The sequence below is a fragment of the Colius striatus genome, chromosome 3 (assembly GCF_028858725.1).
Source record: "Colius striatus isolate bColStr4 chromosome 3, bColStr4.1.hap1, whole genome shotgun sequence".
Classification (NCBI taxonomy): Eukaryota; Metazoa; Chordata; class Aves; order Coliiformes; family Coliidae; genus Colius; species Colius striatus.
In genome coordinates, this window is record NC_084761.1 from 28,058,561 (window position 1) to 28,074,822 (window position 16,262).

General features: G+C 35.8%; 1 protein-coding gene across 7 annotated transcripts in view; it reads right to left on the reverse strand.

Annotated features, from left to right (window-relative positions):
• The window catches only part of SCLT1 (sodium channel and clathrin linker 1), a 42,094-nt gene that overhangs the window by 10,364 nt on the left and 15,468 nt on the right, over window positions 1-16,262 (reverse strand). For 3 of the 7 annotated variants that reach the window (XM_061994258.1, XM_061994259.1, XM_061994257.1), the window contains 9 exons: window positions 13,833-13,923; window positions 13,566-13,657; window positions 11,963-12,140; window positions 9,718-9,816; window positions 7,987-8,058; window positions 6,277-6,351; window positions 5,610-5,755; window positions 4,555-4,747; window positions 3,035-3,231 (listed from right to left, as the gene is read on the reverse strand). In XM_061994258.1, coding sequence (XP_061850242.1) covers window positions 3,035-3,231; window positions 4,555-4,747; window positions 5,610-5,755; window positions 6,277-6,351; window positions 7,987-8,058; window positions 9,718-9,816; window positions 11,963-12,140; window positions 13,566-13,657; window positions 13,833-13,923 — 1,143 coding nt within the window. Of the gene's footprint in view, window positions 1-274; window positions 385-1,007; window positions 1,441-3,034; window positions 3,232-4,554; window positions 4,748-5,609; window positions 5,756-6,276; window positions 6,352-7,986; window positions 8,059-9,717; window positions 9,817-11,962; window positions 12,141-13,565; window positions 13,658-13,832; window positions 13,924-16,262 lie in introns of those variants that run through there. The other 4 variants (XR_009818543.1, XR_009818544.1, XR_009818545.1 and 1 more) reach the window with 3 other exon arrangements.

Here is a 16,262-nt window from a genome sequence, read left to right on the forward strand (position 1 = left end):
AATTAGAGCATCACTCTTACAGATTTAACAATGAAATTCCTTATGTCAGTTTAAATTACAGCCTTCTAGCACAGAACTAGTTTCTATTGACAGCTTCCTTCATGGGTGGAGCAAACGTCTGATCAAAACTTCTAGCTTTTCTAAGTATGTAAAGGTTTAGATGTTTTCATAAACCTATGAAAACATCTTAAAAAGTAACTGGCTTTGTTTTTACACTTGTATCAAAATAACAACTGAAGTCACAGAGAATCGTGCGGACTTAGTGTAGACTTACAGTTTTTAACAGATGAACGTGTTTTCAGTTCTGCTGGTCAGGCAGTACTCTCTGATACAGGATATTAAAGTATTGCAGGAGTTTTCCAGATGATGCAACACAGGCAGTCTCTGACAAACAGGCACATTAAAAAAATTTACTACCTATTTTCATGTGGATTAACAAAGCAGAGTTCCTCTCGTGTCTGTTTTATTTTCTGTCAGCATTTTGCTGCAAGTCTAAAGCTCGTGGACCACTCTGACAACGTTTTAACACTTAACATTAAAGCTTTAACAAGGCAAGCAGCTGTTTCACAGACAATTTTGTTTTGGAAGTCAGCAATTTTTCCCTTTTAATCAAAGTTGCCGAACTACATTCAGGATCTAGTTATGAACCTTGATGCTCAACTGTGAGAGCTTTTGTAGTTTAATTTACAGAAAATATAATGCAACTTTAACAGCTGAAATCTACTTCACCACGGAACTCTAAAAACTATTGTTCTTCTCTAGTTACTGCATTTACAAAACATGTCAATAAAGTGTTATTAAGATCCAGCTATTTACATACAGTGAAGCAGTATGGCTAAAACTGGCAGTGCATAAGCACAGCTCCCAGTGTCTCTCCGATGTGCTCAACACTGTGATGACTTCTGGAACAGACTTTTTGCCTTTTTAAAGAACTAGTTAGTAATCTGTGCAAAATGTAGTATATTTTAAGGCAAAATAAAGCCAGACTATATCTGGACAAGGTAAAAAAATCTGAAACTGGTTCCTTAGGGGAGGTAAAAATGAGCAGAGTGATTATAAGACCTGTATTTCTAGAAATACGGACAAAAATGCTATCTCTAATTGGAATTAGTATGATTTTGAACTATGAAAAATTTAAACTGTACTAATTATCACAGGTAACAATCCACTACTACTACACAGCATTCTAAACACTCACAAAAGGAGCACTTGGAAAAAAGAAAAGTAGATCAGTGAAGGTGGAAGTAAAATGGAAGGTCAGTAAGTGTTTTACCAATCATTCCAGTATTTCAAGCAGGACAGAACTCACAGCCTTCCTTCTGTTTAGACAGATAACAGGTATGATGAGTTGTGATAGACACTGTGTCACTTGAAAGAAGAATGAAATGGATTTCCAAGAGAAGCACCACTGCACAGGAGACTCTTTACCAAATTCACACACTAAAAAAAGGTGGAATGCCAAGTTATCGTAGTGGTATGGCAGATTTGTTGTACACAACAAATTTTCAGGAAGTTATTTGCCTTGCTTTTGTTTAGAAACTTGGGTTCTAGTTCCACTCACACCATTGACATTTGGACAATTAAAATGTCAAGCTATGCTTAAAAAATGGTGACTGCAAAACTTGCATAAGATACTGAAGATACAATGGTTTGAGCAGACAATATATAAACCATTGTAATAATAAACCATGAAAAATCCAAACATTACTCCAAAGCAAGAATTGCCAGGTTCCCAATTTTAATAGGGCAAAATCTCTGTCTCCATGTTAACATGACAGTAAGCAACTTCTAAAATCAATTGGAGCAAAGACGTATACATGAGTATAGCCTATACTTTAAGTGACTAAAGTTAAACCGCCATTTCACATTTCTCAAATGAATGGAACCACATACACTGATTTTTTCTTGTAGAAACCATGGAATGCACTTCCTAAAATATATATGCAACATTATTCTCTATTTTAATTTTAAAGAAATGAGACTTATGACACCAAGCTTCTGAGTTCAGAAGTTACTGTGTACCAGTCTGTCGACCTCCTCCAGTTTTCAACCAGTTTTGAAGAAGAATTGATCCTGAGGACTTCTTAAGAAGTTCTATAAAAATATCAGGGTAATTTAATCTCTAATTTATAGTCTACTTGAACTGACATAGTTTCCTGAGCTTAGAAATCAAATAAAGTATGGGGGAAATGTATATCTTTGCCTTTGTTGAGAGAAAGCCCATTTAAACTTGACCTCCTACAAGCACTCACTGGTCTGCTACCTTGCAAATGATTAATTTCTCCTCTCCCTCTCTACTTGCTCGTTTTCAATAACACCACCATCTTCTCTGAACCAGCTGATGGCTATATACAGGCTCACAGGCACCACCAGGGTTTGTATTCCCCAGCATCTGGGAAAGGTATGTAATCTGTATCTGTGCCTGTTGAGTGAGATGCCCTTGTTATGTCCTTTCAAAACTGACAGTATTCTTATATGCTGTGCTGGGAATACAAGTGCCAGCTAGTTACCTGGCACTCTGTATTAATTAAGAGAAGAGTAAACTTTATATCACATTTTTGCTTAGAGCAATCACAGAACTCATTTGTATCCTCATTTATGACAGCTACTGCTCAGAAGAGCACATTAGATGTGTATCCCAATAGGTTTTTTTCCAGCTTATTTTAGAAATCTGAAGACTTACTCCACAACTGATTTCAGAATAGCTATAAACACAGAGGTTTCCAAAGCTAAAATTCTCCAAATTGAGCATCCTATATCTTGAAAGATAAAATTAAAAGTAATAGATTCAATTTACTTTTTGTTATTATGAAATTCATACACAACAACAAAGATGCAAAATTTTTACTTCCATGCAAACTTCACAAGGAGCATCAAAAGTTCTTTACAGAACATTCTTTCTTGTTTTGATGGAAGCACATCATCTGGTCCAGATGGTTCACTCTTCATGGATTTCACAACAGGTCTACTGCCATACACCAAACAGAAACTAAAATGGTAACAGCTTTCAGAAGAGGAACAAAACTGCACTTACTTTAGCTTACTGATCCTGGCTTCTGTAGTTTCTGTAAGGTTTTTTGTTTCTTCCTTCCACCGATTTGTTACTTTTTGCTGAGCTACTAACAGACGCCTGAGTTCTGCAGTAGACTTTTGACTGGTGTCTTCCATTTCCTTAAGTCGAGCTTCATACCCATGTTCTTTCACAGTGTGCTCATGCTCCATCATGCTTATCTAGAAAAAACCACAAATTGAGTACAAGCAAGTCTCTCACTTTTTTCTTTGTTTTCTTTATAACACTCAAGTTAAATTTATAAACATTTGTTGAAAGCATGCAACATACAATAATTAAACTTGTAATTATATGCTCAGAGATACATGTTCCCAAAGCCAATTTAAGCAAATAGTACAACTGACAATAAAGGATAATGAGCTGTGTATGCTTATTTTTGTAAATAATCTTCATCCTTCTCCCTTGTGTTTTCTCCACAAAAATACATTCTTTTTTTTAATCTAGCTAAAATGTGTAAAGGGTTTCTTAACTGCATCTAAAATCCTTTGTACATGAGAGGAAAATGAAAGCAAGCAATAAATCTTACCCATGCCCACAATGGAAGCCTGACAGGGCAAACATGAGACAAAGATCTGGTGTATGCTATATAACTGCTACCTATCTGATCCTTTGTTTTCTAAGTACATTTGACCAAAGAGTTCTGGAGTTGTATCAATATTTCCTGTTTAATTTGCCTACTTCCTTTATCTGGCAAGTTGGAAACCAGCCTTGAGATGGTTCTCATTCCTAACTGCAAAACTGCTTACTGATGTCTTCTTCATTGCTGCAGATTCTTAAGTCACTTTTCAATATCTTTACACTCCTGGAGTTAAAAGCAGAGGGGAAAGTTCCAGCTTTATATGTTTAGAGGCATCATCAAACATCAAAGCCGTTACTCCCTCCAGAAGTGAAAGGTACCATAAATCTGCTGAGGTTACCTTTAATTCATTCTCCCACTTGCAGTCTGTTCAGGTGCATTTGGCAGAACATGTTCAAAAAAACCCAACCATCTTTCCACTAATTATCTTGTTTGCAACTATTCATATAGAAGACTGTTCTCTGTCTAATATTTGTCCGAAGTGTGTCCAATACAGAACCAATGTTTGATAAACACAGTATAATTTCCTAGTTACACACTGCTCTGACAACATGGAGGACAGAGAAGTAGAGGAATACTCTGGCTGAAAGTCATACAGATGTTCCTAGTACAGCCCGAATAAGTGAAATCACTTGAAGAAAACTGTATCATTATTTAATCTATTCATCTTGTAAAAAGCAAAGAACATTTGAGATCTTATCAAGAAGAATTCAATACATAATAAAATACAATTTCATTAGTAGAGATCGAGTTACTCAGTAGGTTCTGAGGACACAGAATGCTACAACAAAATTACTTTTAAGCAGAATCTAGGAAGCAGCATTGAAACGTTCATCTTCAAACTTTCAATGATTTTCTCTTAGAGCTGCTGCCTTAATAGGCAAATAGAATGGCACATAAACCATACCTTTATTTTAGCTTTTTGTTGAGTCTCCATGGCCAGTTTTTTCAAGCCCTCCATTTCTTTTTGCAATTGCTCATTTTCTTGCTGAAGTTTTAGCCTTTGTTCACTGACAAAGGCACTCTTTTCCCTTTCTGAATCCAAAATGCTTTGCAAGTTACAGATAACTTCCTGGCAACGAGATTTCTCCTCCTCAGAACTGAAGGAGAAAAAAAGTCTTGTTGAAACTCAATACTGTACTAGAGGAAAAAAGTATATATTGCGACAGATCTTTGGTCTAACCCAGTACAGCTGTTCACCTGTTTCATCCTCAAAGTTTATATCAGCTCAGCACGTTCAGTGGGGTTGAGAACTAGAACTGGGCACAAAGAGTTTTATCAAAATGACAGAATTCATACACTCAATCTAATATTGCAGAAATCTTAGTAAAATGACAAAGTGAAACAGAATATTTTCATGTTAATAACATTTCTAGATTCCCAACTGGTTTGGTGGGAATCAATTGCTCTGGTGACGTGACAGGATTTACGATCATCAAAGCACAGAAATAACTGAGGCTTCTGGAGAATCCTACAGTTTCATGCTGAAAACAACAACCTCATCTAAAAATGTGTACCATATTGTACTTTTTGCCACTGTATTATTGGAACTGCAATAATGTCTATTCGCTCTGAATGCAGAAATTCAATATGCTATAGAAACATAAGTGTTCTGAATGTGCTAGGAGATACCACACTGTAGATTTACAAAGTAATAAATTCTGCCTGGGTATTTCATAGAGTAACAATATATAAAAATGCAGTAAGATTCCAAATAATATAGTCCTGTTTTTATTTTTTTTTCAAAAAACTGCTTGCAGTTCTCATCTTGTAAAGAAAAGCTGTCATTCTATAGCATGTGATACCCTTTAATTCTTCTACAGGGATTCATAATTGCCCTTGCTTCAGAATTATGCTATCTTGATGCTACTGGTAAAAAAAGACGTGCTAAAAACATAATACAACAATGTAAATAGAAATCATGTCTACTGTTTTCTAATTTCCATAACATCCATTACTTACTTCATTTCCAGTTGTTTCAGTTTATTCTGTGTTGTCTGTAAACTTAGCTGAAGGTCACCTTTTGTAGTTTCTGCAAGTAAATATTTCTGATGCAGTTGCTCTAATTTTCTATTGTCAGACTCATGTCCTCTATCTTGCCTGTAAATCTGAGGAACAAACATATTTTTAAGATGATCTTTACCTTGCACTGTTGATTGGCAGTGTAGTACTGACAAGGAGGCTACTTACTCCTCTTTGTGTCCTATTTTCCAGTGACTTAAAACAAAACTCGATTTCTATTGTTGCTGCTATTTGGGAGAAAATCGCTTTCAAGGGTCTCACATTCATTTAGTTTTCTGTCTACTGACGTTTAGGTTTCACTGGAATATGTACCCACTTTCTTTTGGATTATGTCAAACATCTGTCCTTTTACTTTTTATACTTTCCAAAGAACCCTCTTTTTCAGTTTAGTATTACAGCTTTGAAACACTTCTGGATTAAAAACCAGAAAGTAACCAAACTTAGAATAATTACTGAAAATTTACATTTAAGAAATAGTTAAGCAAAGAAGAAATAAAATAAGAAACTTAAGGTGGAAAAAACAATGAAAAATTGGAAAAATAAATATATCTTTTTCATCTGAAGAAAGATGTGAAATGTGATGTAAAAAATCATGCAATTATCCTACCTTTTCAAGTTCTTCTTCCACTGCTCGCTTTTCTCTAATGGCTCGTTCAATTTGATTCTGTTTTTCTCCACATTCCTGTTGAAAAAAGTTATTTTAAAGTAAATCTAATAAAAACCTCCTCAAAATAAAAATTCAAAAAGTGCCAAACACAAAAGCCAGCCACTGTAAATTTAATTCTTTCTTTAAATGTGCATCTGATGACACGTACCTGCTCATTATTTTCTCCATAGGATCAGTCTCATTCACTATACAAGACACATAGAATGAAATCTTTTTAAAATAAATGTAATGCATAAATAGGTGTGTATGCACTGAGCTCTTTTGGTCTCTCACATAGTTTGTTATGAATTCCTGGTTTATTCAAGAATGTGATGATTGTGATGCACAGATTTTCCCTTAGGATGCCTTATCAACTTTCATATACTTCCATTCTATGTACTCAACTAGAGATATGCAGTACACATCTTTCCAAGCTTTATTGACCCCTGAAAAAAACAGGGATATGTAGAATCATAGAATGGTAGGGGTTGGAAGGGATCTTTAGAGATCATCTAGTACAACCCTCCTGCAGAAGCAGGTCAACCTAGATCAAGTCGCACAGGAACATGTCCAGGCGGGTCTTGAAGACCTCCAAGGAAGGAGACTCCACAACCCCTCTGGGCAGCCTGTGCCAGGGCTCCCTCATCCTCACAGTGAAACAGTTTTTTCTTATGATTAAATGGAACTTTTTGTGTTCCAACTTCATCCCATTACCCCTTGTCCTGTTGCTAGATACCATTGAAAAAAGAGATGTCTCAATCTCCTGACACCCACCCTTTAGATATTTGTAAATGTTAAAAAGATCTCCCCTCAGTCTCCTCTTTTCTAGACTAAAGAGCCCCAGTTCCCGCAGCCTTTCCTCGTATGAAAGACGTTCCAGTTCCCTGATCCTTTTGATGGCCCCGTGCTGGACTCTCCAGAAGTTCTCTGTCCCTCTTGAGCTGACGAGCCCAGAACTGGACACAGGACTCCAGATGAGGCCTCACCAGGGCAGAGTAGAGAGGGAGCAGAACCTCCCTTGACCTGCTGGCCACACTCTTCTTGATGCATCCCAGGATGCCATTGGCCTTCTTGACCACGAGAGCACATTGCTGGTTCATGGTTAATTTAATTTCAACCAGGACTCCCAGGCCTCTCTCTGCAGAGCTTTTCTACTTAAGAAGTGCTATCACATGGCAAATACTTTCTTGAGCACACAATCTCACTGCCAAGATGCTTGTGAACTATGGTAAGAATAGGCCTAACTCCTGGAATAAACTTACACAAATAAATGGGTAGATTTGCAGAACTGTGTTAGTTCATGCAGGGCCAGGCAAGTTCTCAGTAAGATAGGACTGTTTACACAATAAGACAAATCTGTACATGAAAAATTAAGTTTCACAGCAAATATCCTTTGCACCTAAATATGAATCTCTGCACTGACTGTTAAGACAGTGCACACAGTTGCTTTTGTCAGGTAACATGAAAGATACTGTATGTCACATTAATGTCTGGAGACATGCAGAATGTAAAATGCTATACAGCAATAAAGGACAGTCCTAGATAATTACCCATTAATCATATTTCTGTTGACTGACTTTTTTCCTGAATTTAGTATTTTACTTGAACAACAAAAAGCTCGAAGTCTCACATGTTTTGCTATCAGAAATACTTTCATCAGTCACAGCTTACCATCTGAAGAGCTGAAAGTTCTTCTGTTAGTCGAGAAATGTGCACATTATATTGCTTCTTTGCAGAGTCTACCTGTGATCAAAACCAAAATAAAACTAAAAAATTAATCCCATGAACTATTTTTCCATTATGTTGTTTAAATATATATATCTAGTCTATATGAGGTGCTTGTATATAAATATGAAAATATCTGGGACTATAATAACTTACAAATCTTACTACATGAATGTTAGAAAAATGTTTATTATGAATGCATATGACGTTAACTGAAGGTGTGTTCAAAAAAAAAGCAGAAAGGAAGGCCTTACAACAAGGCCTTACAAAAAACCCAATAAGATTATCAGGAAAGTTGCCATCGTTAGGTGCAGTGTACTTGCAATTTGTTTAACATTTTTAGATCATGTAACAAAATAAATATCTGTTAATACCTGGAGAAACATGACAACTCATAGTTTAAAATGTTACTTTTAATGATTTTAATAGATTCACTTTTACTGAGATAATTTCAAAATAAGAAATAGGATTTTTTTCTAAACTTCTAAATTCTGATTAGTAAATCATTGTCACAACTGGAGTGGTTACCCCAGCTGCTCTTTAGCTCTTGCAGTTTCTCCAAACTATGTACAATGCAGTTTTAAGTAATCCACACAATTTTTGCGATTATTTCACCAAACAGAGGGCACAAACCACCTCTATCCTCATTATGAAAGCTCTGAAAATGTAGGCATTACATTCCTGAAATGTCCTAAAATAAAAGAATTGGAATGAAAAAGAATCCTTTCATCTCTATACAGTATGTATGCACAGGGTGTCATAGTGAAGAAAGTGAAGGGAGGCAAAATCAATTAACACCACTGAAAACTTTCAAATGAGAAAACTGCTTTATACTGTTGTCCACTTACAACAAAAGACATTGCCAACACATGACTGTGACAGGCCTTTACTTTCTCTAGAGTTTGCTTTAAAATAAAGCCTGTCTCTTTGACATGCAAGTAATTACTGAGAACCTCCAGGCACATTAGTCTGCATTTTAACTGCAGATGGGACACAACATGGAGAAAATTAATTTTGTGACCAGCCTTATCAGAAGAGCTTCGATTTTTCAGCTGCTCATAATGACAGTAACAAAACTCATGGAAAGTACAATATTGTTTAGGCATTTCTCTACTAAATTCTGGTTTCTCAGTGTGCTGTGATAATAAGCCTTTCAATTGTCAGCTGTATTTACTAGATGAGTCTTACTTGCTGAAATAGGGGAAAGTTTTTAAATACTGATACCAAAAATCTGATAGCATAACTTTCAATAGGTTCTATCATCTGAACATACATGATAAACTTCCATCAGCAACTTCCAAGATGAAGCCATGTATCATAAATTAAATCCCTTGATACCAATATGATGCTCAGCCTGTCAACATGCTAATAAACAGATTCTCTGAAATCAGTGTCATTCTTTGTAACTTCTCAGTGCAGCCTTCTGTATGTCAGTGTCTGCAGAGACATCAAACTCTTTTGGTTCTTGAGAGATTTAAGAATATAATTTAGTTTGGTAGAATATATGTCTAGATAACAAAGCTGAAGTGTACAGTACTGTCAGCATGCTGCCTTGCTACCGACATTATCATGACACTTGTAAGAAAACTGCTCATGATGACCATGCACCATCAAGACCTTTTCATACTATGGAAAACCAAAAATATCTTCCTCTCCTTTTGAAACATCATAACTTACTGCCTTTCTAATTCTTGCAGCAGTATCTTCTGCAAGTTGAGACATTTCATCTTTCATTTTTTGGATTTCCTCTTCCTTTTGTTTCTCTCCAAAGAGGGCCTAGAAAAAAAAACTTGAAATATTACTGATAATATTTCAGTGGTGACAGAGTATCTAGCACTGAGAGAAGGAACCCCACATCTTCACTGTTCAAAAAACCTTTTTTCCTTTTTGCTTTGGAGTAACTGACACTTCAGACTCAAAAGAAAAGAACCATGAGAACATTTGGAAATAAATGCACATGGTTGTAAACGAGAACCTCACAAGAAGTGTCAGCAAATGCCTTTTGCTATTGGGACTTATTATTGCAATTTGCAGATTTTGGCTGGGCACGGAATTGTGCAGAGGAAATCAGACCAAAAGGCAAGGCTACTCTCCAATGTTCTCATCTAGATGTTGACTGGATCCCCAGTCTCGAAAAACTTATCTACACAGGAATGCAGATAAGCAGGCACTTCTTTATTATGCAGCCCTGGGAAAACACGGGGGTTAGCTCCTCCGTACCTGCTTCATTGTTAGTTAGCATTCTCAGGGTTTTTATACACCTCAAACAAAAGAATCACATTTGCCAACAAAAGCATGCATAAAATGTCCATCTATTAATTTTGCCCTTTACCTTGATTGGTTCCTAACTATCATAAACTTTCCAAAATCACAGTGATTGGTCAAAAAAATATATCAGTCCCTTTGTTTTAGTAACAACTAAGGTAACAGCCAAGGTAACCTAAGGAATACATACACCAGGGTCTCCTAGCTAAGGTAACAGGTCCCTATCAGGTGTAGTATGTAACTATTGCAGTTTGATCCTTATGTGATTCAAATGAATACTTATTTAATCTATAGGTGTTTGAGTTATTTGCAAGTGTTTAGCTAATTGATTGAACTATTACTAGGTGATGAACAAGTGCTTAACAAGTGCTTGACTACTTATTGTGATGATAAGTTGTTAACTAAAATAATTGTGTATCTGCAACATAGGGACAAGATCTGTATTTAAAAAAGCCAACAATAACGCAAAAAAAGTTCTCTGTTAGTAAACTTAATACCTGTATACACACACACACACACACACACACACACACACACACACACACACGTGTGTGTGTTCCTACATATAGCTAAGCAATTTTTTATGGTTGATATCACAGAATCATAGAATATTAGGGGTTGGAAGGGACCTTTAGAGATCATCTAGTACAACTCCCCTGCAGAAGCAGGTCAACCTAGATCAAGTCGCACAGGAACATGTCCAGGCGGGTCTTGAAGACTTCCAAGGAAGGAGACTCCACAACCTCTCTGGGCAGCTTGTGCCAGGGCTCCCTCACCCTCACAGTGAAATAGTTTTTTCTTATGATTAAATGGAACTTTTTGTGTTCCAGCTTCATCCCATTATCCCTTCTCCTGTTGCTAGATACCATTGAAAAAAGGGATGCCCCAATCTCCTGACACCCACCCTTTAGATATTTGTAAATGTTAAAAAGATCTCCCCTCAGTCTCCTCTTTTCTAGACTAAATAGCCCCAGTTCCTGCAGCCTTTCCTCGTATGAAAGATGTTCCAGTTCCCTGATCCTTTTGATGGCCCTGTGCTGGACTCTCTCCAGAAGTTCTCTGTCCCTCATGAGCGGAGGAGCCCAGAACTGGACACAGGACTCCAGATGAAGCTTCAGCAGGGCAGAGTAGAGGGGGAGAAGAACCTCCCTTGACCTGCTGGCTGCACTCTTCTTGGTGCATCCCAGGATGCCATTGGCCTTCCTGGCCATGAAAGCACATTGCTGGCTCATGGTCAGTTTAAATTACTTATCTCTTTGAAAACTTAAGGGAAATAAAAATTGTAAGCAACTAAGGACTGTGTAAACAGTCTCTTTCACTGTGGATAACAATGAATCATTCGGCATAAAAGAATGGCAAGAACTACAGAAAAAAGGTGTATCAAGGAACCCTTCCTCTGGAGGATTCAAGAAAGCTACTGATTTTAAGTTCAGGTACAGTATAATCACTTAGACCATCTTTATCCAGACACTCAACATCTTGTTTGAAATTTATGCTGTATGACAAGTCTAAGTAAGTATCACAGCTTGCTATGTTATGCATAGTACATAACGAAGCTTGGTTATGGATGCAAGTGTGCCTGTAAGAATACATAATCAAGCACTTTACAACTGCATATGATGAAATATCTAAGAAATATCTTCATCCATTGCCTTACCTGACTTTTTTGTAGGTTAGTTTCTTCTAAGAGCTGTATGCAATCTTGGGCTTTTGCAACAGCATCATACTTCTCGCTTTCTAGATTACTGTACTTAGTCTGAAGCTCTCCAATTTGTTTCTCCAGCGTTGTTCTTTCTGTTCTCAGATGTTCAGCATCTTGGACAGTAACACGTAACCTATAAGGCAGGAATAATTTTACTTATTTAACAATAAGCAAATTCTTAATTAAGACACTAATTCTCTCAAACTAAACTAATAGGAAGTATTTACTGCATTCCTGGTTTTCTGCTTGTTTTTAGACAGTCATTGAGTTTAATACTCATCAAGTCCTAGAAAGAAACAGAATTAAAGGAGTTAAGTCAGATCTCTAATCTCAGAAGGTCCTTAGAAGAATGTTGCTATCCTGGGATACATCAATGAAAATGTTCTATATTAAAGCAGAACAGAACAACACCAGAAGGAATAGTTTTCCTTTGTGGAGGAAATAGAATAATTGGATGTGGGCAATGAAGTTGCAGCTATTCCATTAGAACAAGAAAACCACTGGTAATTTTACAATAGCTCAGAAATTTTTATTGTTTAATTATGGTTGTCAGTATTGTTAGGCAAGAGAAAGGGCAAGAAAGCCTCAGAGGGATCCTCAAAAAAAATCTCAGGAAGTTCCCCAAGTGCTGCTAGTTCAATAAAGTGTACAGTTCTCAATAGCGAGCACTTGGGCAGCACTTGCCTTTTCAAGCAGTCAGGCTTCTCTACTTCCTAACATGTTCGCAATAAAACACAGACAAACATTCTATTTTTGTAGAATCAAAACCCTACCAAAAATAATAAAAACTAGCTAATTCCTTAAGACAGTCTAAAATCAACTTAAGAGCTTCCATGATGCTTAGGCAACTGAAACTCAAGTAGAGGTAGTCACACAAGTCTGGGCAACTAATTCAACTGTTTATGATATCGTTTAATCAAAATCACTGTGTTTAACTACGTGTCATATCCTTGGAAAGCAAAGGAGGAAAATCTACAGAAAAGAACTTGACCAAGTCGTAGATCTTCCAGTAGATAATGATTGAGTTAAAGTTCTACTCCCTAGCAGGTATCCAAACTACTTTGGTAACTAGAGTTTATTATTAAGAATTGTGCTTTAATCATTTTAGGAAACAATCTTTTTTTGTATAAGGATTGCTGAATTAACACTTGAAACCAAATCTCATTTAATATGGAAAGAAAAATTTGTATTCATCTTAGAAACAGCTAGTTTACATTCACATTTCCAAATTTCATCATGAATGTTTTCCTTTAGAATGCCTCCTAAAGCTAACGAGAGTCAAGTAACTAGAATTTATATACTAGAATGAAAAATATGTGTCTCGTTTTTTCTTCATTACAGTCAATAAAATGAGGTGGTCTGTTTTATTGTTTTTAATATATGGAAATCAGCAGCTGTTCTGAAAGGTTGTAGAATAGAATGAGGGCAGCCAAACCTAAGAAATCCGTACTTATAGAGCACAAGACTGCTCAAAAAACCAAAATCCAGAGTCTGAAAAAGTTAATTTCTTATCTCCCTTGCACATACCCTGTTATTAACACCGAGGAGTCATCTTTACCTTGTTTCTAATTGTTTTATACTAGACTGCATTTGCTGCAACCGTTTGTCAGAGGCTGCTTCCCTTTGCTGGGCAGATATAATGTCTTCTTCCTAGAAAGAAGAATGTATGTATTATCCAGACATAATCTAAGCTTCCCTGAACAAAATAAAGATATACTAACACAAAACAAGCTAGAGGACAACATGCCATTAATTGAACATTACAATTCAGATAACTGAGTAGCCATTCAATTGCAACAGAAAATTATTCCTTTCCTTAGAATACCTTTCTCTCCAATTCACTTTGAAGCTTCTCTATCAATCTGGTCATTTCATCAATCTTCACATTTGCTGTCTGCCCATCTATTTTGGCTTGCCTGTATAAAGAAAATAGTTTGAGAGTTACATTTCAACTGTTAAAGGGGGAAAAAAAAAAAAAAAAGAGTCCATTACAACTTTTGGTTAAGTAGCTGTAAATGGCAGCCCCATTTCATGACAGCATTCCCACAGGGCAGAAAAGGCTTTCCCTTCTCCTTCTGACTGTGGCACAGTGAAAGAGGAAAAACAAATTCATTAAACAACTGTCCTGTGGAAATGACTTCTTAAAGAGAGCTTAACAGACATTTGTGTGTGTTTCTTAAATATCTGGGAGGACTAGGTAACCAAAAACTTTAAGTAATTTTAAGTAACTGGAGATTAATCCACCACAGATATTGAATAGAGAAATATTTCTCAGAATTAGATTTCATTTTTAAAAACAATTAGTCTAGGAATTGTAAAAAGTCATTAACCACGTCTGAAGAATTTAAGTGACTAGGTTCTACAAGATGAAACATGAAAGGGGGGAAAAAAAAAGGCTACTTAATGAATCAGACCTCCTCAGTTGAAAAGCTTATTGAAATGAGCAAACCTCCTATTCCTCTGACTTGGGAACTGAAAGACAGAGTCTTTCACCTGGGGTGTAATCCAATTAATCAGGCTGCATATTAGGCTAAATTTAAAGACCAATAATTGAATATACAATAAAGTTAAAAAAGAGCCAACAGATCAGATAAGCTAATGTAAACTGAACACTGATAGTCATGAAAGAAACCAGAAAATATTTAATGCTTTTAAGAATTGACTTCAAGCCCAAATTCCTTATAGAGATAATAATTGTGTTCTAAAAATAAAATACAAGAATATGTCATACTTATAAGAAAATCTTAAGCAAAATATACATAATACTAGCAATTCTACAACACTTAATTTCAGCTTAATTAATCAGAAAAGCTAATATAATTTCTGTAGAAAGCAAAAACAAAGATAAAAACATTATTCTCAGACACAGTCCTCACTGCAGATCCAAAACTTTGATCTTCATCTGAATCTTGTGCCTTTCTCCTACAAAAGCACTGTTAAATTTATGAGGAAATGAAATTGTTTCTCCCCAAATATTTAAAACGTACTGTAAAAACCAAACCAAACCTCAAAACCTACTATAAGAAGGCAAAAACATAAAGGGGCCAGAAAATGCAGAATAGCTTAAGTATTAAAAACGCATTTTAATGACCACATTCAGATTGAGATAAAATTCCAAAGCAATGAATTGATTCCATAGTTACAACTTTTATTCACTGTGCAATATATCTTTAACATGATCTAGGCAAGTTGCTTCTGTTTAAAAGCTTTATGAATCTAAAATGCTGATATCCACCCAAGCAATGCCAAGTTTCATAGTTTTATGGTTAATCTACAGGTCTTATAAAATATTTCGTTAGTATATGGACAAACTTTTTTAACACTTGCAGCTAAACTCAACAGTTCCTGTCACTGGAGAAGATCATTTGATCACTGACTGTTAAGCATCACCCTTCTCCAGAGATGGCTGCTAGTAGTTCCTTCAAGAGAACAATAATACAGTGAACTGAACGTTTAACTGTATACAACAGAGCTTTGAAACACTTAAGTACTAATACATGTTTTAATAAAACTCTAGCATATAAATAAGTGAAATAAACCTCAATTCTCTACAGAAATATATCAAACATTACATTATCTTTATGCACAGTAGATTATGACCCTTTAATAGATAGCACAATAATACATAAATAGTACAGTACATTTTGTGTTGAATTTATGTTAAGATGGATGAGAAGCAGTGATTCAGTTCTCAAACATTTCTTCAGGAGGTTTTGCCCAAATTTCAGTATTTTTTTGGTAAGGTCAGCTTTTGATCTAAAGAATAAAAGCTAATATTAACTTGAAAATAACTTCCAAACTCTTCGTTTTGTCTTTTTCCCAGATTACTTGCCAAAATTCAGTCTAGCAATCTTCCTTTAGGCACAAATACTGGAGATATAGAATGACAATATCACAAAGGTGTTTAAAGTGGTTTATGGCTTCATGTGTCAAATTGTACACTTATATTAACCTTGAACACCTAAAAATTATCATCACGCATTTATAAGCTTAGCCATATTAAAAGCTTCAAAATTACACTCACTCTAGGCCACACAAACCTTAATTCTCTTACATGCAAGGATTTTTTTTTAACCTTATCATTCCTTTCCAGACTTGTTACGCTGTCACTGTAAATTAGCGCAAATCTATTGAAAACATCCCAAACTATTAGAATTGTACACAATAGATGCTATATGATCCATGCAAACTACATATATGGAACTATTCATTAAAGAAATGGCTGATAAAAAGTATTCCAGACTTGGAGAATCAC